At 42.5% G+C, this 23,089-nt stretch overlaps 1 protein-coding gene and 1 pseudogene across 1 annotated transcript; one reads left to right on the forward strand and one right to left on the reverse strand.

Moving 5' to 3' along the window:
- Positions 1-11,491: 11,491 nt before the first annotated feature.
- On the reverse strand, positions 11,492-12,431 carry LOC136345387 (uncharacterized). Its single transcript, XM_066293637.1, has 3 exons — positions 12,125-12,431; positions 11,746-12,071; positions 11,492-11,674 (listed from the first exon to the last, which is right to left on the reverse strand). The coding sequence occupies exons 1-3, from the start codon at positions 12,363-12,365 to the stop codon at positions 11,657-11,659; spliced, it is 585 nt and encodes a 194-aa protein (XP_066149734.1). The 5' UTR covers positions 12,366-12,431; the 3' UTR covers positions 11,492-11,656.
- Positions 12,432-14,535: 2,104 nt separating this feature from the next.
- Positions 14,536-15,567, forward strand: LOC136345444 (piggyBac transposable element-derived protein 4-like; annotated as a pseudogene).
- Positions 15,568-23,089: the final 7,522 nt, after the last annotated feature.

The following is a 23,089-nucleotide window of genomic DNA, read 5'->3' on the forward strand; positions in this document are numbered from 1 at the left end:
AGACAACAGAACAAATCGCTCTGAGACTCATCACTAAAACAAGACATCCTAATAATCCTTTGCACAACCCCTCCACACAATTACTATACGAGCGTACGAACATGACAAAAATAACGGACAGACTATCACAAATACAGACAAAATGGAAAAACAACCGACACAACTGGAAAATACTTAACCCACTTTGCCTCAGACGACAAACACGACATTCCCACTTTCTCTCCCCTCCCAATACGTTATACGAAGAACTGAGTGAAGATATACAATAGAATTTTTTTTTTTTTTTTTTTTTTTTATCTCCAAATGTATACCGTTTTGACCACTCTTTATATAAACTTAGGCACTTGGTTATGTAACAAGGGCAGAAAGACCAGTATGGTCGATAGCCTATTTCGTATGAAATAAAGATTATATATATATATACATTTAAAGTTGATGATGCATGCACATTTTCGGAGGGTCAAAATAGCTTTTCTGCCTTACCAAATTAAACAATAATTGTTACAATGCAATTTTTAATTATTAAAAATACAACTTTCTTGTCCTTTGACTTCTTTTTGCAACTCGCTTAATTTTTGTGAAAATGAATAAAAGGTTTAGGACATCTAAGAAATTCTTATTGGTATTCTATGCCAAATTTCACTTACATATCTCAAACGGTTTTGAATATATCAATAAAAGTTAGATTTTTTAAGTAAAGTTTAACACCCTGTATCTTCTTAATGAAGCATTATTGGAATATGGTTTATATAGGGAGTCATATTATTTTTCAATGTACTATTACCCACTGAAATATAATGAAACACTTGTGGGACACCCTGTATATACAGTCGGGGACAAAATTGTGGGTACGATGTAAACATTTTTGGTTAATGTCATTTTTCTCAAAAATTACAAAGACTTAGGAAATATTAATTTGCGCAAAAATCAGTTGTGGTATCTAATATACTATAATGCATAAAATATCTATATATAGTGCCACAAGTTGCTTTTACAGGACAGAATTTTTTATAGATTGACTGAATAGGAGGGACAAAATTATGGGTACAGTAAATTAATTGTTTAATTTCTAATATGTAAGTTACAAAACTTTATTAATTAAATAGAGTTAATATTTGGTCCATCCTCCTTTTGCATCCACAACAGTTTGAAGCTGACGGGGAATACTGTCTATTAGTTTTTCAATAAATATTTGGTCGATGTTGTTCCAGGCTACTAATAATTGGCTGTACAGTTGTAACTTGTTTGTAACGTTTGTTCGTGTTACGTTTTCATCCAGAAATGACCACAAATTCTCTATTGGATTTAAATCCGGACTTTGAGCAGGCCACTCAAGACACTGGATTTCTGCTTCTGCAAAATATGCTTTTGCAATTTTAGATGTGTGCTTGGGGTCATTATCTTGTTGTAAAATGAAATCCCCAAGCCCCATTTTTTCCGCTGAAACTTGTAAATTATCTCGTACGATGTTTACGTATGAGGCTCCTGTCATCGTGCCGTCAATTTTTACAAGATTACCAACGCCACCATAACTGAAACATCCCCATACTAAAATACTGCTTCCTCCATATTTCACCGTACTTTGAACCATGCCTTCTTTGTATGCCTCGCCTGCTTTTCTCCATACTCTTTTCCTTTTTTTGTGCCCAAACAGTTCAAATTTGCTTTCATCTGTCCAAATTACCGACTTCCAGAAGGCCATTGGCTTTGCTAAATATTTTTGCGCAAATTGCAATCTTCTTTGTTTGTTTCTTTGGCTAATAAATGGTTTCTTACGTGCCAAAAAGCTACCTCTTCCCGTTTCGACAATTCTCCTACGAATTGTTTTAAGTGATACATTTAAATTAACGGCTTCCCGCACTTCGCGCGCGGACAGATCCGGTTTTTTTTTTAATTTCTCGTACTATCCGTATATCGTCCCTTACTGATGTCTTCCTTTTTCTTCCACGTCCTGGACTGTTTTCAAGTGTTTTTGTATTTTTAAACTTTTTACACATTCTGACCACTGCGTTCTTAGATATTTTATATTTTTTCGCCACTTCGCCATAACTTAGACCAGTTTCTCTGTCTTCAACAACTCTTTGTCTGATATCTAAACTAAATTCTTTTCTCGGAGCCATGTCTTTGCTAAATAACTGGATAAATGAAGGGATAAGTAAATAAATAAATATTACACCTTACAACAACCGTCTCATACCAGCATTCGTCGACGCTTGCCTATAAACTGATACCGTACCCACAATTATGACCGCACTCACACGTGCATTATTTGGATTTTTCATCAGTTGTGTGAAATTGGCAAATTGGGATAGCGACATAAAGTAAACAACCTCTTTGTAAGTCTATAATAATTCCTCCACCATAATTACTTCATCCCAAATAACGCGTATTTTTTACTTTTTAAACAATTTAGTTCTGTTTTTGCGCCGTACCCACAATTTTGTCCCTGACTGTATATAAAATTTCGCAAGGAACGAAAAAATTGTAGTAAAGTTGCACACAGGTTACAAAAATGTCGTTCAACTGTTCAATCAATTATTAAAACAAAATGAACAAACAGGCAATGTTTGAGACAAAATTGACTGTCCAAAAATGTTAAATGTGTGCGAAACAAAAAGCGTAATCAATAAAGTGAAGAACGTCCAAGAACAAGTGTACATGGAATGGCCCTTCAAGTTGCGTTGACCACTCAAAAAAATATTCATCCTGAAAACATTAGAAAAGTTTTGCGTTCTGGTGGGTATAATGTCAGAACTCCACGCCATAAACCATACGTTTTTGCATAAAATTGTAGAAAAACAAGAATTTGCAAAAAAATTATCCAAATAACCGTGAAGAATATTGGAAATAATGCTATTCACGGATGAAAGCAAATTTAACATTTTCGGATCGCACGGGATAGAGAAAATCCAGAGAAGATATAGAGTGTACGAATACTTTTGTAATTTACTGCAGAATACAAATTTTTAAAACAAAAAATAATTATTTAATTGAACAATAATGGACTCATTGAGATAAGGCATTAATGCTGATATTTTTATTTCGGTCGGATACACGGATTTTATTGTCATTTGTGGCTGAACTTTCCTGAATTTTCTAAAAATCAAAACATGTTCGGAAAAATCTAGAGACATATTGAAATCGTAAGAGACGGGCAACAAAAATGAAGTTTTCAATGGTCGCAAGATAAATGATTTGGTACTTCTACGGAAATAATAAAACTTGAAACCATATCCCACATCCCAACCATTAATATATTATTAATTTCTACTTCATGTAATGTCTTCAAATTCAAGTTATAAAAGTGCGATGGTCATAATGGATGATTTAAACCTCAAAGTATGAAAAACGTAATGTTCAAGTGGTGCTTGGATAGAAAACATGTACCATTTTTAACGTTCCTTAGCTCTAGGATTAGGAACTTATTCCTACTACATATAGCACGAATAGCATTTTATTTAAAACACTGGTAGCCAAAAGTTAATTTACAAATGGTAGTTATTGAATAAATCTAATGTTTTGGGGATATAAAAGTCATTCAATCTCCTCAATTGACTATATAATTTTAATTGACCTCAAACCTTTCGGAAATACTTTTTGTCAAATGACATGAAATTGAATAAAGAAAAATAAAACAAAAAAACAATAAGATATATTTAATGATGTTGGCCAAAAGTAGATTGACAAAATGTAAAATTTAATAAAAAATTGTCATAAACATTTTTTGGTATAATTAGGTTAACTATCCTAAAGTTTTATTAATAAGCCATTGAATAGCCATTGTTTTTTTTTACTTCCTGTATACGTTTAGGCATTTGATACTATCAATTTTTCAATAAATTGTAAATCAATTTCGTCCCACAATTTTTGCAAAGTATCAAATAATTCATTTCCATTTTTAAATTTTTTATCGTTGATTTTGTTTCAAATACTCCCAAATATTTTCTATTGAGTTAAAATCGGGTGACTGTGCAGGCCATGTAATAAGATTGATTTTGTTGTCTCTAAGCCACTTCTGAACTACTTTTGAGGTATGCATAGGGAAATTGTTTTGTTGGAACCAATGCTTCAGAGGCATAGTTCTTTCAACATATGGTTCCATTTGAATTGCCAAAATATTTAAGTAATCGAAACGGTTCATCTTGCCTTCGATTTTAAAAAGCGGCTCCATTCCAAAATGAGAACAGCAGCCCCATACCATTATGGCACCGCCACCGTGTTTAACAGTGTTAATATAATAGTATAATTGGGATCGAGTCTGTGACCATCAGGACGTCTGACATACTGTTTGCCATCAGAATTTATCAAGTTGAATTTCGATTCATCACTGAATATGACGCGTCGCCATTCGTTTATCCAATGTCCATAATTTTTGACAAATTCCATTCTTCCTTTTCTCTGTTTTTTTGTTAGTAGTGGTGTTTTAGACGGGGTTCTAGTTTTAAAACCACTGTTTTGAAGAATTCTTCTGATAGTCCGTGTACTTAAATTAACATCACAATTCGTAGCAAGTTTTGCTTTAATTTCTTTTGACGAAATAAATGGATTAATTTTCACTAACTTAAAAATTCTTCTTCTCATATGACGGGTCACTTTCGAAGGTCTTCCAGTTTTTCTAGATGGACATAAATTTCCTTTATTATTAAATTGTTTTAGTACACAATACACTGTCTTTTAAGAGAATATTTTTTAGCAATTTCAATTTTCCTAAGTCCGTTATTGTAATCGTCAATAATTAGACGTTTCAAGTCAATTGTTAATTTTATTCCACGAGGCATTTCTCCTAGAGTTAAACGCACGTATCTTTCTTAAAATTTGAATTTAAACTGCCATGATAACATTAATTTTAGTATTTGTCTATCTATTTTTGGCCATGCAAAAACTAAACCAAGAATTGATAATTTTTTATAATAATTTGATATGAAGCCCAATCGAAAAACTGAGGATAGTTTTTTGTTACCTGAAGATTTGTTTACATTTATGAAGATTTGCTTAAATATATTGCGGTGATTATTTTAAATAATATCACTTTTTTGAAAATTGTATTTTTGTAAATCTAGTTTTGGCCACCAGTGTAGTTTCTAAGTAGTTACCGTAATAATTACCTTGTAATCTTTAACAAAGCGTCTTCAACACGATCTGCTATGGGACTATTTCAGCCCTTGTACCACGTCGGCGGTCGGCAGAGAAAAGAGTGAAATGCGAGTTGTGTGGATCCTCGATTCGATACGAATCAATGCTTTGTACCTCGAGATCGATATAAGGACTCACATTAATACGCTCTATCGGTCAATACATTTAATTAGATATAATATCGATCGTTCGATACCTTTGTAATTTATGTCTATTTTTAAAGTAACATTTTTACTGCCGTGGAGTTTTGATCGCTTTATTTGTCTGCCTCTTAAGATTAATAGGTTTTATCAAAAATTTCAAAACTCGATTCACCCTTTTAATAAAAACATGTAAATTGAAACCCAAACGTAAAATTCTGATTTCACGTTTTATACTGTCCAAGCGCTTTTCATTTTACTGCAGGAGTAATTCCGAACCGTTCTGAAACGTATAATACCGTATGACTTTGGCAAATGAGCTTCAAATACCTTCAAAAATGAAACAAAGAATCACATCGACGAGCTCTTTAACATGACCAATAAGGCTTCATTGTATCTTGGTGAGTTTTCGAGATGATGAGTAATTTATGTGCTCTAACACACAAATTGTGTGACTTCAAACTTTGAATCTCGATAACTTCGGCAGATAAACTCCGAATTTTTTAAACAAAGACTCAAATTAATCAGCTCAACGAGATCTTTAAGAGGACACAACACATCACGATTGCATCCTGTTGAATTTCCAACAAAAATGGTACTTTATGTGTTCAAACACTCAACTTTTGTTACTGTTTTGGTCCTATAGGTTGCAGAAATTCTTGACCGCTTTGTTGATATTTGACTGGATTAATACGGGCGGACCACTCTGAATTTTGCAGTCTCAGAGAAACTGTTTGTAATAGTAACCTTCACTATTGCACTTAACTTTATTGATTACAATATAATGACAGGTATAATTTGTGAGTTAGCATCTAAGCTGCGATGCGTGATCTTCGTGTTCAAGTCTCAAACCTAACTGCTGTCTTTTCAAAGTCCATTCGTGTCGTTCCTTAATCTTTTGGGGGTCGCGCGCGGAGTCTCACTCCGCAAGATTAATATATGTCAGAAAAGGAGAAGCAGAATCGCTTCCTGAAGTCATGAGTCTCAAGTTAAACACTAGGAATAGTCACTCAATACCGCCTATTTATTAATAACAAATATCACTGAGATTACACTAATTTATATGTAAACGAATAACTATCGGCTACCCTATATTCTGTTAAATGTCTTATGGCAATAATCTCTTTCACAAAAGGTAAACCGTATGATAATCGAATCGAAGGATGAGAGACATGACAATCCGGGACCAGACCTCTCCAAGCCAACTCTCGATAATTACTGCCCTACCTCACCCAATATTCATTTCGTCCCCTGGTCCCGTTTTGCCCCCCTTGCGTGTTAAAAACAAGTGTGTCCCTTATTCCTGGGGTTCTTGGAAGTCATATCATAAAGAAAATGAATACTTTAGTTTCGACAGAATAGCGAGAAAAACCAGAACCCCGATCGATTACATAGGGTCGTACCAATACATAGAGTCTGTCTACTTAGGGGTATTCGCTAAATTTATGGTGGCGCCGACGCGGCCAACCTGACATGTCGCACGACCTCGTGCGGTACTTTATGTTTCACCTGAAACTAACGAGGTCAAATCTACATAACTCGTCCAACCTGACTGGATAATAAACGATCAGGTTCAGTAGTTTCTTTTATCACAAACGAACAATACACGCAAAGCATAGAATGGTGCCACATGCACCTAACAGGGTATTCTCAGGGATCCTCGTGCCCTAACACATTCGACCATAACACCACATTACAATCTTGGTCTACATTACACAATACGTCCACTGACTATTTTACCCTACGTAAAATAGGTATCAGGACAGGTCATCTTACTATTATCTTTCTCTACACGACTCTTCTATCTCGTGTGGACCTGAACAGATTATCTCACTATAATCTTTCTCTACACAACTTTTCTATACAAAACTTTCTCGCAAACAGAACATGCCTTAATATCTACTTACGTCTTATTATCTTTAACCACACAACAGCAAAATAGTCATCATTCATTCATTTTATTTTATTTTATTTTATTTTTTTTGACTCGCCGACACTGGTTCATCCTCAACTTGTTCGTCAAAGTCAAACATATTTTGCTCTTGACCTTTAGGCACCGCCCTTAACTGGTCATGAACAAATTTACTAACTCCGCCTTTTCCATTCACTCTTTCCACTTCATACCTATCATTTTCTAGTGCCTTAATGATTTTGTAAGGTCCTCTAAATTTACAATCTAATTTTGACAACATTCGTTCATTACTTTTGGCGTACACAAAATCGCCTACCGCGAATGGCTTTATTTTTGCTTTGTTGACATTAAATTTTACAGAATCCTTTTCTGTGACTTTACAGATATTCTTACTAGCTTTGTCTCGGATGTCAAATAATGAGATGTCTTCATTCTCGTCGGTTACAAGGCGATGCATAATTGAATTTAATTGAAGTGAGCGTATTTTAGTCCCGAAGAGTAACTCCGCGGGACTGAATCCTATGGTTTTATGTTTGCTACTATTTAATGCTAACTCGACCTCGCCCAAACTATCTTGCCATGTTTTATTTCCTTCTGATTCAATACTGGTCAATAGATTTTTTAGAACTTGCATTACGCGTTCGACCTGCCCATTTGCTCTGCTTGCGCTATGTGCAACAAGATGAAGTTCGATATTACTATCTGAACAAAACTTTTTGAATTCCGAGCTTGTAAAACACTTTCCTTGATCAGATATAATTCGGGATGGTGCGCCAAATAAATGTGTAAAATTGCGGAAAGATTCTACGGCTTGTTTTCCAGTTAGTGAAGAAATATAGTATAATAGTACTTTAGTGAAAGCATCTATGATAACGAGTGCATATTCTTTTCTGTCACTTTTTCCACTCAACTTTCCAGAAATGTCAATATGAATTGTATGCCACGGCTTGCTGACTTTAGGAATTGAATGTAATTGAACTTGTGATTTACCAAATTTTCCCTTTGCTGTCTTACAAACAAGACAGTTATCAACAAATTTTTTTACATTCTTTACCATATTCGGGAACCAATACAATTCATACAATTTGTCCAGCGTTTTTTCCCAACCTAAATGTTTTAGGTCAACGTGGACATAATTAATTACTGACCATGCCATGGAGCGAGGGACAATCGGTAACCATTTTGATTTACCAATTCTTTCAATTTTGCGAAGCAAGACGTTGTTTTGAACATCATAGGTTTTAGTTAAATCACTCGGAAGGTCTTTAGATTTCCATTTATTAATCAATTGAGTAATTTCACTATCCCTTTGCTGTTAGAACCAATTTTCGAAGTATGTTCTTCAAGTTGAATGTTGCGAGAAAAGAAATCAGCATGTTTCATGCGAACGCCTTCTCGGTACTGTATATCGAAATCGAAACTTTGCAAAAATGACCACCAATTATGGACCCTGGTTTTTAAATCGATTTTATTTCTGGAAGCTTTCAATGAATTGCAATCGGTTACTACCATAAAATTTTTACCATATAGAAAATGTCGGAAATTTTTGATAGCATTGACGACAGCTAGCGTTTCCAGCTCGTACGAATGGTATCTAGATTCTACTTCGGTAGTGCGTTTGCTGAAATATGCCACAGCATGCAACTTATTGTTCTTCTTCTGCAACAGCACCATACCCCTCAGAACTGGCGTCGGTATGGAGCTCAATTGGCAAGCTCGGATCGTAAATAGAGAGTACCGGTTCGGTAGTAAGCGCTTTCAATAAAATTTGACGTGCCTCCTCATGTTTGGGTAACCATTTAATAAATTTAACTGCACCCTTAGTGAGTCGGTATAATGGTGCCGCAATTCTAGAGAAATTTTGAATGAATTGTCGGAAATATGAGGCCAAACCGAGAAACTGCCGTATTTGTGTCTGAGTTTTCGGTATCGGTAAATTTTTCAGAGCAGCAATATTCCTGGGATTCGGTCGAAGTTCACCTCCTCGGACGACATACCCAAGATACTCAACTTCGGTTTTGAGGAAGGTGCACTTTTTAAAATTGAACGAGAAACCTGCCTTGGCTAAGACTTCAATAACGAGTTTTAGTCGCTCAATCCTCCCCGAAACCGAAGTGGATGGTATTAATATGTCATCTATGTAAACAACAACAATGGTGTTACGGAGATCGCCCAAGGCTTTATCGATTGCCCTTTGATAGACAGAGGGCGCATTTGTAAGGCCAAAAAGCATACTCAAGAATTCGTACTGGCCGTCGGGTGTCACAAATGCAGTTTTTTCGACACTATCTGGGTATACTGGAATCTGATGGAATCCAGCAGCCATATCCAATGAGGAAAAATAGAAGGCACCATGTAAACGGTTGATTTGGTCACTTATCAGGGGCAAGGGGTATCTATCTGCGATCGTGTTACGATTTAACTCGCGGAAGTCTCAAACCATTCTGTCAGTGCCATCTTTCTTTTTTACTAACGTTATTGGACTTGCGAAGTGGGAACAACTTGGCTGAATGATATTAGCCTCAAGTAACTCAGAAACTTTAGATTGTACTATTTCTCGCTCAACTGGAGCCAAACGATAAGGTCTTCTTTGAACCAATTGAGTGAGGTCCTTTAAACGAATTTCCATAGTGCCGGTATTTACCCTACCCGTCGGGACCCCATTAACGAAAGCAGATTTATATTTTGCCAATGATTCAATTAGAATCTCTCTATCTCGGCAATCCAAATCAGTATCGATATTTTCGAAATTACTTACTGTGGCATTGCAGATTTCCACAGACTTTTCGCGGGCTACGATAAGACCCGTAGTACCAAGAAAAACACTAATATTTTGAGCGATCAAGTCTCTACCAATTATAATATCGAATGAAATACTGTTATCGGGGACAACATGCAATGCAAGTTCAACAAAAATGTTCTGAATTTCAACTAAAACTATTATCTGTAAAGTGCAGAAAATAGAACCTCCTCCAATACCTTTCAAAGCTATCATACAAATTTGGAATTCGCCTTCCAGGTAATGTAAAACACTATTTTTAACCCTCCGTTAGGCGCGTCAGCTGATGAGACGTCCGTAGTCGCTATGGGTCTGAGAGACCCGTGTTAATAAATATCTTATTTTTTGTAATTGTAATGCGTTTAAAATACAATCCAATGATCAACGATAACTTCCGTGTTTGTGATATACACAGTGCTTTAAAAAGCATAATTTACAACTATATTTAAACAAATTAAGAAAAATAAAAAACAGTTTTAACTAGTTAAAATTTATTTAGGTACTTTTTTTAAAATTATATTGCTTAAAAAAAACGAAAATTACTCACTATCTTCTGTTTGTATTATGATTTCTTCTTCTAAACAATTTTGACAAATTGTTCTTACGTGTCGACTCAAACACAAATAGACATTACATTTTTCGCACACATACTTTGTCTTTGCATCTTTTTGTGTTTCTTTATAGCACGGTTCACATCGTTTTCTTTTTCTTGTTAGTGTGGCAGCTTGAGGTTGTTCCTCTCTAGCTGACGTTTCGGGCCTATATTTTGCTAATGACATTTTTAATTCAGGTGGCAAATTTGGAATTTGTGACCTTCTTTCTAGTTGTTCTTTCAACAAACTAAAAACTAATTTTTTTATATATTGCCGCCGAAAAATATACTCATTTCCATTCCCCAAAAAAATTAGTCGTGAGTTAGTCGCTGCCACATTCAACATGTGATTATGCGAAAATTACCATTGGCCACCTTTTGGTAGATCTGGCCACATTATATGTGGCGCAGAGTTTATCTGCAATATCCACACCCGATTTAGTACTATTGTAAAAATCTATTATTTCGGGTTTTTTCGTAGTATCATCGGCCACTTCTTCACAGGAAACATGTAGACTTGATAGCAACACATCTATTCTACCTCTCTTTGGACAATAAGAAACAAGAGTTTCGTTTTTGGAAAAACCAAACACACTGCTATATTGTAGGCGACTTTTTGGTGTAATAAAATTCGGCGGTAATTCTCTTCTGTTTTTTCGTGCAGTTCCCACGTACGACAGCTTTTTTTCTTCAAGTGCTTTCACTAGCTTCAGACTCGTGAACCAATTGTCTGCCGTAATGTTTCTTCCACTACCATAAATTGATTCAGCAAGTCTTAAGACAACTTTTTCGGAAGAATTATCTGTTCTGAACGGTCCTTCTGGTTGTAGACCAGTATATCTAGGCAATATATCTCCATAAATGCGATATAAAATAGTTTTGCATCGCATAAACTAAAAATGTTTATACCATATTTTGAAGGTTTTGACGGTATATACTGTCGAAAGCCGCAACGTCCACGAAAAGCAGGAAGCATTTCATCTACAGTTACATTTTGACCGAGAACAAAATGCGATTTGCAATTTTCGTCGAATAGGGTGAATATTTGTCGTATGGCTGCCAGTTTGTCAGTTTCTTTCCTTTGTCTTCGTGTAGATCTATCATCGAATCGAATGCTCCTTATAAGAAAACGAAATCGTCTTTCTGACATAGTCATTCTAAAAAGGTCAATTCCTAGCCCGTCACTTACCCAAAAATCCAAAATGTTTTGATGATTTCCATGGAATACTCCTGCTAGATATAATAGTGCAAAAAAAGCTTGCATTTCTATTACATCGGTTGGTTTACGATTTCGTTCCCTTACAATTTTTTTCCGTATACTGTCGATACATATATTGGTGTTTTCGACAATAATAGCAAGTATGTTATTGTCAAAAAATAGCTTCCAACAATCCAGTTCAGTGTTGGCACATTTTGCTTGTGTTCCGACGACGCCAGGCAATTTTACCAAAACGTTATGGAGTCGTGTTTGAGTCTGTTTCCAAGCTCTTTTTCTCCACTTTGTACCGTCTCTAGCTAAATATCTTTTGATGATTTTCCGAACTTGTTACAATAAAATATTGACTTACCAGAATAATAATCAGCGTCGCAGTCAGAATCCTCTTCATCACCTTCTTCTTGACTGTCAATTTCGTGATCAGTATCAGAATCTACAAGCCTCTCTTCAACATAATCTTCCATTTCTGAATCATCTGATTCGTCAAAATTTTCGTCGGCAATGGTTACGCTTTTCTCCATTTCTTCAAACACCAGACGACTTAGTTCTTCAATATCATCAGTGCTATTCAAATTGAAACGTTTTTTGTCCATCTTTGTAAACACTAACACAAATTTAACTAAAATAAGCGAACAAAACAAAGAACGCTCGACCAAAGGACTTCGTACAACTGTAACGCGGCTAGTAGAAATGGGTATGGCACCCCCAAGACGGCGCCGATCAACACATCTCAAGAATTTATAGTGCAATAAAACACTTACCAGGGTATAAAACTAATGTAAACTATTCTTAAAATATCCCTTTGAGATGTCACGAAGCGACAATAATGTGGCTCCAATAGTTTTCCAACAATTAGCAAATAAAAACACTATGGGTCTGCAGACCCATAGCGACTAATGGAGGGTTAACTAACGAACAATCTGAGCCTGAGTCGAACAAAAATGGAATAACCTTACCAGTTTTTAATTTAAGTTGCCCCCTGGGAAGAGTCTGCACTTCTACTAGATTGATTCTCTTCTCCTCCGGTTTGGATCTCGGGGACATACCTTTATCGGGACAGCGTGTCGAAACATGGCCAGGCTTTCCACAAGAGAAACATGAAACTCTCTTATTCACATTTAAGTCGAATCTTTCATAGACTTTGTTCGATACGTTTCCTTTCCGACAATGTACCGCTTTGTGACCGATCAAGCCACAAGAACGACACCTTCCTGGGAAATGTGATCGGCTATTTTTCTCTGATGGGGTTGGAGCAAACGCTCGACGCTTTGGACTGATGTGTGGATCTGCACGAATTAGCGCGGGACGCTTACTAGTTGTACCCCTCAGAGCCACACAGAATTCCTGCAGATTCTTAGGCATATCTGCCTGCAAACGTTTACTTACTGCCTCTGATCTATTAGCTACTACATGGCAGGCAAATAAAGTCGCTAAGGCCTCGTCACTTTCTCGGGTTTTTATCAAATGCAACGCCAAACGCAATACATGTGATCTCTCATCCAATAAAGTTGTATCGGAGGGGCAGTTTAGTCGTCCATTTACAGCTTCATTGAACAACTCCAACAGGTCCATCGGTTTGGAAAACGAAGACAAAAATTCCAGTTTTATCTGGCCCCAGGGTTTTCCCAAAGGTCGGCATCTGATTAGCCAATCTGCGGCTTCTCCTTTCAGAGCGTTGGATAAACTGGTTACCAATCTTATACTAGATAATTTATGAACATTCACAAACTCATCTGTCAAGCAACACCAGCCTTCCGGGTCTGGCATAGGTGATTTCGGATCAAAATTGTGTAGTTTTACTTCAGAGATTACCTCTGATGGACCTGTGTTACATGGTAATTCTAACATCTTCTTCAACAAAACCTCTAGTTGACCTTTCGGTAAGTTGATACTGGCCTCCGTAGTGTCCTCATTGATTTCGCTATTGTCGCGATTCGGCACGGTACATCCCACTTCTGATGTCAGAAAAGGAGAAGCAGAATCGCTTCCAGAAACCATGAGTCTCAAGTTAAACACTAGGAATAGTCACTCAATACCGCCAATTTATTAATAACAAATGTCACTGAGATTACACTAATTTATATGTAAACGAATAACTATCGGCTACCCTATATTCTGATAAATGTCTTATGGCAATAATCTCTTTCACAAAAGGTAAACCGTATGATAATCGAATCGAAGGATGAGAGACATGACAATCCGGGACCAGACCTCTCCAAGCCAACTCTCGATAATTACTGCCCTACCTCACCCAATATTCATTTCGTCCCCTGGCTCCGTTTTGCCCCCCTTGCGTGTTAAAAGCAAGTGTGTCCCTTATTCCTGGGGTTCCTGGAAGTCATATCGTAAAGAAAATGAATGCTTTAGTTTCGACAGAATAGCGAGAAAAACCAGAACCCCAATCGATTACATAGGGTCGTACCAATACATAGAGTCTGTCTACTTAGGGGTATTCGCTAAATTTATGGTGGCGCCGACATATATTTAAAATAATTCCGTGATGCGTCACCTGCTGATGTGGCGCTGCACAGTAGTCTTATAAAATGCGTTAATAGTGGCGCATGCGCTTTTGTACGTCATTTAGTGCGTGTCGTCTCGTTACTTTCTTCATTGCGGACGGTAATTCCCCATACGACCTTCCTTGCTTTAGTTTTGTGTTTAATAAAAGTATACAACTAAGTTAAAATTGTGTTACTAAACAAGGTAAGTCGGTTTTTTTCTTCAAAAATGACATCTAAATGTTACGGACTATTAATTTTTTAGATGTGTTTTTGGGAAGACGAACAGAACCATTTGAAAAAACTTATGGAAGAGTGTTTGTGGGAAAATATACCACAAGATACTTTTGAAGATGACGATAAAGATTTGGAAGAGGATGATCTGGTTGAAATAAAACGTATTGATAGCAACACCGAACAAGAATATTCCGATTCTGAAAGTGGTGAAGAAATTTCAATACAGGGGCCTACTTTTACTGGTAAAGACAAAACAATAATTTGGTCAAAACATCCAATAGCAAGATATGGAAGGACTCAAAAAGAAAATCTTATAAAAGATCTTCCAGGTGTCAAAACTTGTCTAAAACACGTAAAAAAAGAATCAGAAATTTTTAGTCACTTTTTTTCGGATAAAATTCTCAACGATATTGTAATTCAGACAAATCATTATATACTAGGGAATCGAGATAATTACCAAAGAGAAAAAGATGCAAAAATTACTGATTTATTTGAAGTTAAAGCACTTATCGGACTTCCGTATTTATCTGGAGTTCTAAAATCTAATCGGCTAAATCTCGACGAAATTTGGGACAAAAATGGGACAGGAGTGGAGCTGTTTCGACTGACAATGCCTCAACAAAGATTTCGTTTCCTCATGCAGCATCTAAGATTTGATGATGGGACCACACGATCCGACAGATGGCAGTATGATAAACTGGCTCCAATAAGGGAAGTTTTTACGAATTTTGTCTTAAAATGTAAAGCTGCATATGTGCCTTTTGAGAACGTGACCATTGATTAGAAGCTCGAAGCTTTCCGGGGAAAATTCAGCTTTCGGCAATACATATCTAGCAAGCCCGCTAGATATGGACTTAAGGTGTTCGCCCTAGTTGATTCAAAAACATTTTTCACCGTGAATTTAGAGGTTTACCATCGTCGCCAACCAGAACGTCCCTTTTCATTTAGTAATTCGCCAAAAGATGTGGTTATGAGGCTTTTCGACCCGATAAAAGGTACTGGCAGAAATATCACAGTGGATAACTGGTTTACCAGCATAGAACTTCTTCCTGTGGGTTGAGTAACCTATCAGGCGCGTCCCCCGGGTGGCGGATAGGGGAACGGTCAATGCTCCTTGCGGGGCTTTGGTTAGTGGAAGTGATAAGTGATGGCTGCAAAGTAAAATTTGCAAGTCCGGAACGAAAACTTCTGCCGTGGACCAGCTCAGTATACCGTAAACATCTGACGTGCTTCGGTGAAATGGCAGGAATGTTGTTTTACCGGGGCTGCTTTGGGTGAGCGGGGATCTCTTGAAGATCACGTGGTGAGGCCACTATAAACATCTTCCAATTCCCATGGTGTGGTGCGCGTCTAAGGGATGCAAGGCTGGGGGGAAGTCCAGCTCCGAGCGGCCCCGTAAAGATTCACCTTGTGAATTCAGACTTGGCGAGTCTGCGGAACTTTAGCTGAAATTGTACTTACCTACCAAAGTGCAGCTTCTCCCAACTTAACCCTAATCCTCGCAAACTTCCGCTCTTCAGAGAATCCCTAATCGTCCTATCCAAAGATCATACCGTAAACATCCGATTGGTGCTGATGGGGGCTGCAGGGATGGGGTCATCATCGGGGCGAATCGGGTGAGCGGTGGCCCCCCTGGGGGCCGGGTGGTGAGGCCACTCTAAATACCTTCCAAATCCTAAGGTGGGGTGCGCGCCGAAGGGATGCATGGCTGGATGGAAGTCCGGTTCCTAGCGGCCCCGTTAGGGTTCACCCTCATCCAGTGAACATAGGTGTGGCGAGCCTACGGATACCTAAGCTGGAATTGTACCGAGTCCCAAGTGCAGTTTGTCCAATCACCTTGTCCTTGATGAATTCCGACTCCACGGAGTGTCCTTGAAATTATCCAGAATCCTGAAAGAACCCATCCTAATATCCTGTGCTTACCCAAAGACTAACCTGGATGGAAGAGATGAGGGGAGAGAAATTTAAAAAAAAATGAATATGAGTGACTTGAAAAACGAGTTACCCCAGGCGGTTGATAATCCCGCCGTTGGCTCCGACCGGGTGAAAGCCCCGGTGACCAACGCTGGCCCCAAGGATTCTGGGGAGGGCCACAGCCACTTGGGACGGGGAGAGACGTCCGCGCAGAGGGAGGAGGAAACAGGGAGGGGTGGGTTCGCGAGGAGTGAGAAGCTCCTGCGGACGCCGCCTATGAAGGAGATGCAGGTGAGTAAGGGGGGTGAGGGGGATGAGGGGGCGATGGGGGAGGAGCTCTCCGATGCCTCCCAGGAAGAGGTGCCCCATCTCGCGTGTACCCCACTGGGGGGAAAACGGGGGAGGGTAGAGGAAAGCTGCTCTCCCATGGTGGAGTGTAGGGCACTGGAGGAGAAAGTGCAGGACCTGGATCGGGTTGTTAAGAGCCTACGGAAACCGAAGGAGGAGCTCTTGGACGCTGTAATGGCGGTCAAGAGTGCGCTGCGTACGGTTAGGCGCAGGGAGAAGAGGGAAGAGGAGCGGGAGAAGCTCCTCGAAGAGGTGAGGGAGCTGCGGAAGCAGCTGGAGAGGGTCCAAGGGGGGCGTAAGGGAGGGCTGGAGACAGCCACCTGTGCCACTCAAACGGACACGGCGGAGGAAAGGCGCACGGAGGAGCAGCGGGAAAGGATCCGCAGTCTCGTCGCTTCCGGGGAGCTGATGGAGGCTCTTCGGGAAAGGTGGGAGGCGGCTCTGTTCCAACGGACGGAGGTGGCCTACGGGGACCCTATGTCGGAGGGGTACCGGAGCGACTTGGGGGTGATAGTGGGGGAGGAGGACAGTCCGCTCTAAAAGCGAGTGCTGGCCGGGCTTCCCGAGCTGGCTGAACTGGGGGGCGAGCACGAGGCGGGGACGACCCCCTTCCTTGTGCAGACCTGCCGGTTGCGCAAGGGGGGGAGGACGGAGACGCTCGAGCGCTTCGTCTTTTTCCACCAGATGGGTGGGGACATGGGTCCGGAAGCGGTCTTCGGAGCGCTGAAGGAGCTCGTGGGAACTGCCCAGAGGGAGGGAAGGACGAGGGTGCTCGTCCCCCAGGTTCCGGGATCCGATCCCGGAAAACTCAGGAAGCTGGGGGAGCTTGCTGCCGAGGGAACTAACTTAAAAATTTGTTTCTATTGGCAGGAAGAAAAGGAGAAGGCGCAAGGAGCGGGAAAGAGGGAAGAGGAAGGGGTGATCTTCGTGGCGAGGGAGGAAGGGGTGATCTTCGTGGCGAGGGAGGAAGGCACCTCCTACTTGGATGCCCTCAAGAAAGTGAGGCAAGAGGTTGCCAGGGGCGGCCAAGAGGTGAAGGTCAGCACCGTCAGGGAGACGAAGAAGGGGGAGATGCTACTGACGGTGCCGAAAGGAGGACAGGGCGGGCAACTGCGGGAGTTGCTAGCCAAGGAGCTGGGCCCGAACAGGGTGAGAGGGGGTACAGGGAGGTCGGCGGCCTTTCAAGTGCACGGCCTGGACGCAGTCGCCACCGAGGAAGAAGTGGTGGGGGCGGTGGCAACCGCAGCTGGAGTGGAGAAAGTGTGGCTAAGGCTGCTCAGTCTCCGTCCAAGTTTCGGAAGCTGCCAAACCGCCACTCTTCTGGTGGAGGGCGAGGCGGTCAGACGGGTGAGGAGGGTCACCGAGGTGCAGGTAGGCATCTCCAGGTGTCGTCTGAAGGAGCGGCGGGAAACCGATCGCTGCTTCAGATGTTGGGAGGGGGGCCACAGGGCGAACCAATGCAAGGGAGAGGACCGCTCGCGACTGTGCGTGAGGTGCGCGCAGGGAGGCCACAAGGCCGCGACCTGCCGCACGCAGCGGTACTGTCCTCTATGCAAAGAGGGGGGGCATAGTGCCGGGGGACCGGGGTACGGGACACCCAAAGCCAGTTAGGAACCCAAGGCTGAGGGCAAGGCCGTAGGCGAGGGGCAACCTAAGGCTACGGACGAGCGCGAGGCTAAGGGAGGACCGGAGGCCGAGAGGGAGGCCGTAAAGTGGCGAAAAACCAGCGCTAGGGGTGAGCCCAAAGCCAAGGGGAAACCCAAGGCTGGGGGCGAGCCCAAAGCCGGGGAGAGACTCCTGACCATTCCCCTGGTCCCCGTGACGAGGAAGGAACCCGAACCGGTTAACGTGGAGAAGGAAGAGGAAGGGGGGTCCTAGAACTCACCGACCACCGGCTCCCTTAAGTCGCTAGCAACCGCTGACGACAGGGGAAGTGGGGGAAAGGGGAGGAAGGGGAGACCGAGGAAGGAGGACTAGGTGAGACACGGGTGAGTGGGTGTGAGCGAGCGTGTGTACGAGTGAGTGTGCGTGGAGTGCTAGGATCCAATGGGGGCGAACAGGGAATTACGGTGCCTACAGATCAACCTGGACAGGGGACGTCTCGCGATGGACCTCATGTTCCAGGTGATCAGGGAAAGGAACGTCGACGTGGTGCTCGGTCAAGAGCCCTGCCTGGCCGAAGGGAACTTAGTACGGGACAGCAGCGACGACGCCTTCATCTGGCTAGCGCAGGGTGTCAGGGTGAAATCGCTTCACCGTGACCGGGGGTTCGTGGCTGCGGAGCTGGACGGAATCACTCTCGTCTCCGCGTACTTCTCGCCGAATCGGAGCACCGACGATTTCACGTCGTGGCTCGATCGGCTGGGGGGTTACGTCAGGGGACGCGACAGCAGGAGGGTCCTCATCGCCGGGGACCTGAACGCAAAGAGTGTGAGGTTCGGTTCTGCGGTGGCGAATGCCTACGGACGGGTCCTGGAGGAGTTCCTGGACGCGGCAGAGCTCGTTCCCATCAACGTCGGGAACGAGTGGACGTTCGGAAACAGGATAGGCAGGTCGCTGATCGACGTAACCATTGCGGGAACGTTTGTGAGTGACTGGGTGCGAGAATGGCGAGTCGAGGTGGGAATGGAGAGTGGTAGTGGCCACAGATACATCTCCAATCGCGTCAAGCGAGAAGGGATGGCATCTGGGAGCGAAGAAGTGAGAGTGAGAAAAGGTGGATGTATGACGAGCGCGAAGGGTCTGGAAAAAATGGGCCGGTACGTGAAGGAGCGAGACGGTCTGGGGATCGTGGAAATTCCCGAAGGAATAGTTCGGGAGATAAGCGATGCCTGTGACGAGTGCATGAGGAAGCGTGACAGTGGGAACGGGAGAACGAAACGAGCGGTGTACTGGTGGAGTGAAGAAATTGCAGAAAGAAGGAAAGCGTGCATCAGAGCGAGAAGACGATGGACGAGAGCGCGAGGAAGGGGGAATGAGATCGTTACGAGTGCAGAGGCCGAATACAAGAGAGAGCGCAAGGCCCTCAAGGAGTCCGTAAGGGACGCCAAGAGGGACGAGTGGAAGAAAATGTGTGCCGAGCTGGAGACGGACGTCTGGGGACTCGGTTACAAAATAGTGACCGGGAAACTTGGCCGCTTTAAAAACAGTCCCTTGCCAGAAGCAGAGATGCGGAAGCAAGTGGACGCGCTGTTCCCGGAGAAGCCGCGGGTAACGTGGGAAAAGGTACAGGTGGGGCCGAATGACGTGCCTCGAGTTACGACTGAGAAGATCCGACAGGCCGTCGGGAGTCTCAAGAGCCGCAAGTCTCCGGGACTGGACGGGTTAACGAACGAAGTCTTGAAGCTATATCTTGGGGCAGTGCCCCAGGGTATGGCAAGTTGCGTAAATCGCATCTTGACCTCGGGCGAGTACCCTAAAGTCTGGAAGAGGACTCGACTGGTGCTGGTGGAGAAACCGAAGCGTGACCCGGTGGCAGAGGCCTCGTACCGACCCATATGCCTGGTGGACGGACTCGGGAAAGTGGCGGAAAAGGTGGTCAAGACCAGATTGCTGGAAGAAGCGAAGGCTCTGCGTATGGTGAGTGAGAGTCAGTATGGGTTCGTCAAGGGCAAGAGCACCCTTGACGCCATGCAGGCCATCATGCGGATAGTCGAGGGGATCAGGGGGAAAAGTTACACACACGCGGGCTTCTGCGTCATGGTAACAATAGATGTAAAGAACGCCTTCAATACGGCGCCTTGGGATCTTATCGTCGACGTGATGAGAAGGGCCAAGGTGAGCGGGTACCTCTCGAACGTAGTTCAGTCGTACCTGCAAGATCGGTTTTTGGTGTTACCTGACGGGGGAGTTCGAGAGATGTCGTGTGGCGTTCCTCAAGGGTCGGTCCTGGGCCCCGTCTTGTGGAACCTCTACTACGACGGGATACTGACCGTCGAGTATCCGCGAGGAGTCACTCCGGTGGCTTACGCGGACGACTTGGCATTGGTGGTCTCGGCGAAGCACGGGGTAACCCTAGAGGCGAGGACCAGGTGGGCCATGGAACTGGTCGCCGACACGTTCGAACGCATGGGACTGAGCATGGCTACGGAAAAAACCGAAGTGGTGTTGTTGGCCGGGCGAAGGAAAATAAGAAGCATGAGTCTGAGAGTGGACGACGTCTCGTACGTGACGAAGGAATGCGTGAAGTACCTGGGAGTGTGGTTCGGCAGAAACGCTCGTTTCGGCGAGCACGTATGCCGGACCGCCGAAAAGGTTACTAAGGTGATAGGGAAACTCGAAGGCATACTGCCTAGAGCGAGCGGTTTGGGGTACGAAAGGAGGAGGTTGATGGTGATGGCGGCATCCTCGGTCATGCTGTACGCGGCTCCGGTCTGGCGAACAGAACTGGAGTACGGAAGGTACGCGGCCATACTGGAGAGAGCGAATCGTCTGCTCGCGCTCCGGGTGGCTAGCGCCTACAGGACGGCACCGACCGATGCGGTGCTGGCATTGGCCAAGATACCTCCGGTGAGAATAAGGGTGACGGAAAGAAGTATGATGTGGGAAGGGGGAAAAAGTGGAGCGAAGGAATGGGCAATGAACGAGTGGGAGCGGGAATGGGAGAAGTACGAGGGTTGGATAAAGACCTTCGTACCCCGGATCCGCGACTGGTACGAGTGCGAATGGACGAAGAGCGGGTACATGTTGGCTCAGGTTTTCACCGGACACGGCGTGTTCGGGAAATACCTGAAGCGGATACAAGTGGAGAGAAGTAGTGAATGTTGGTTTTGTAACGAAAGAGAGGACACACCGGAGCACACGCTGTGGATGTGTCCGGAGTGGGAGAGCTATCGCGCCGAGGCAAGGGCGGGGGGACTCGATCTGAACCGAAGCACGATAGGGAACGAGCTGGTGGAAAGTAAGAGCAAGTGGGTAGCGTTTGAGGGCCTGATAGAGAAGATCTTGAGGGCCAAGATTGCAAGAGAGAACGAGAGGAAGAAGAGTGGGGTGCGGAACCGTGTCCGTACCTAGTCCGAGGGAGCGAGGAAGCCCTGAAGTAATACCGAAAGGTAGTCCCGGGGCAGAAGAGGGGAGGTGGGTTTAGTGGGTAGGCGGGCGACGTAATGGTCGGTCGAATCCCACACTACCCGGTCGTGGACCAGGCCGGGTGTCTTAAGAAGATTCCCCCTCCTCGGGAAAAAAAAAAAAAAAAAGCATAGAACTTCTTCAAACTTTGAAAAAGGATTTTAACTTGACTCTTATTGGTATTATACAATAAGAAAGAACAAGAGAGAGCTGCCGCAAGAGTTTACCCGTCCTACAAATCGTCCTAATTTATCAAGCATGTTTGCTTTTCATAACCATATTACACTTGTATCTTTTATTCCAAAAAGAAATAAAAATGTCCTGTTGGTATCGAGCACACATCACGATGACAAAATTGACGAAAATACAAGAAAACTCGAAAAAATATTGGATTATAACGCCACCAGAGGTGGAGTGGACTGTGTTGATAAACTATGTGCGGCTTATGATGTTTCGAGAAACACTCGGAGATGGCCCATGGTGCTATTTTATTCTTTTCTCAATGCAACAGGAATTAATTCATACGTCGTATATTCCATCAATAACTCGACATGGAACGTTAGAAGACGTCAGTTTCTACGACAATTATCATTCCAACTAATAGAAGGCCACCTTCGACGCCGTGTAACGCAAAATGTTTCAAATATTTTGAAACGACGAATAAGAAGCATTTTGGGGATCGAGGCCAATCCGGAACCCGCTGCTGCGGCGGCGCATATGCGTGGTCGTTGCGTCTATTGTGACCGAAAAAAAAATCGGCCTATGCGATTTTCATGTATTAAAAGCAGAACATTTTTATGTTTAGAACACTCACTAAATATTTCTAATGAGTGTTCTGCTGTAGAAGAAGAAATTGAATAAGACATTTGTTAAATACTTGGGGTATTTAGTAATTAAAACAAAATAGCTGGCTTCAGCACCAGCCACAACTTATCGGTTCAAAAAATCAAAGTATATAAATTCTCCTATATATTTTACGTGGCTTAAAAATAATAAACTGTGGATATGCTGTTAATAAGAGTACCCTTGATAAGCATGGCAATCATGGCTATTCAGCCATAAGTCACCTTAGCACCTAACAGTTCGGATTACTGGACAATGGTTCCTTTTAGTTATTGCCGGCGACGCGGCCAGCAATTAAAATCGGATGTTCAATAAATGTCAATAAATGAAATTAATGTGTTCTTAACATAAACTGCTTATGCAGTATCGGGATGCACTAACATACTTAACAATAAAAAAAAGGAAAAATA

This window comes from Euwallacea fornicatus, chromosome 19 (genome assembly GCF_040115645.1).
Source record: "Euwallacea fornicatus isolate EFF26 chromosome 19, ASM4011564v1, whole genome shotgun sequence".
Classification (NCBI taxonomy): Eukaryota; Metazoa; Arthropoda; class Insecta; order Coleoptera; family Curculionidae; genus Euwallacea; species Euwallacea fornicatus.

What these genes read in the sequence shown, in the direction of transcription:
- LOC136345387 (XM_066293637.1), bottom strand. Translation starts at nt 12,365, where the DNA reads ATGGACAAAAAACGTTTCAATTTGAATAGCACTGATGATATTGAAGAA. An exon ending in CGACGCTGATTATTATTCTG is followed by an intron (nt 12,072 to 12,124) that starts GTAAGTCAATAT and finishes AAAGATATTTAG; the next exon opens with CTAGAGACGGTACAAAGTGG.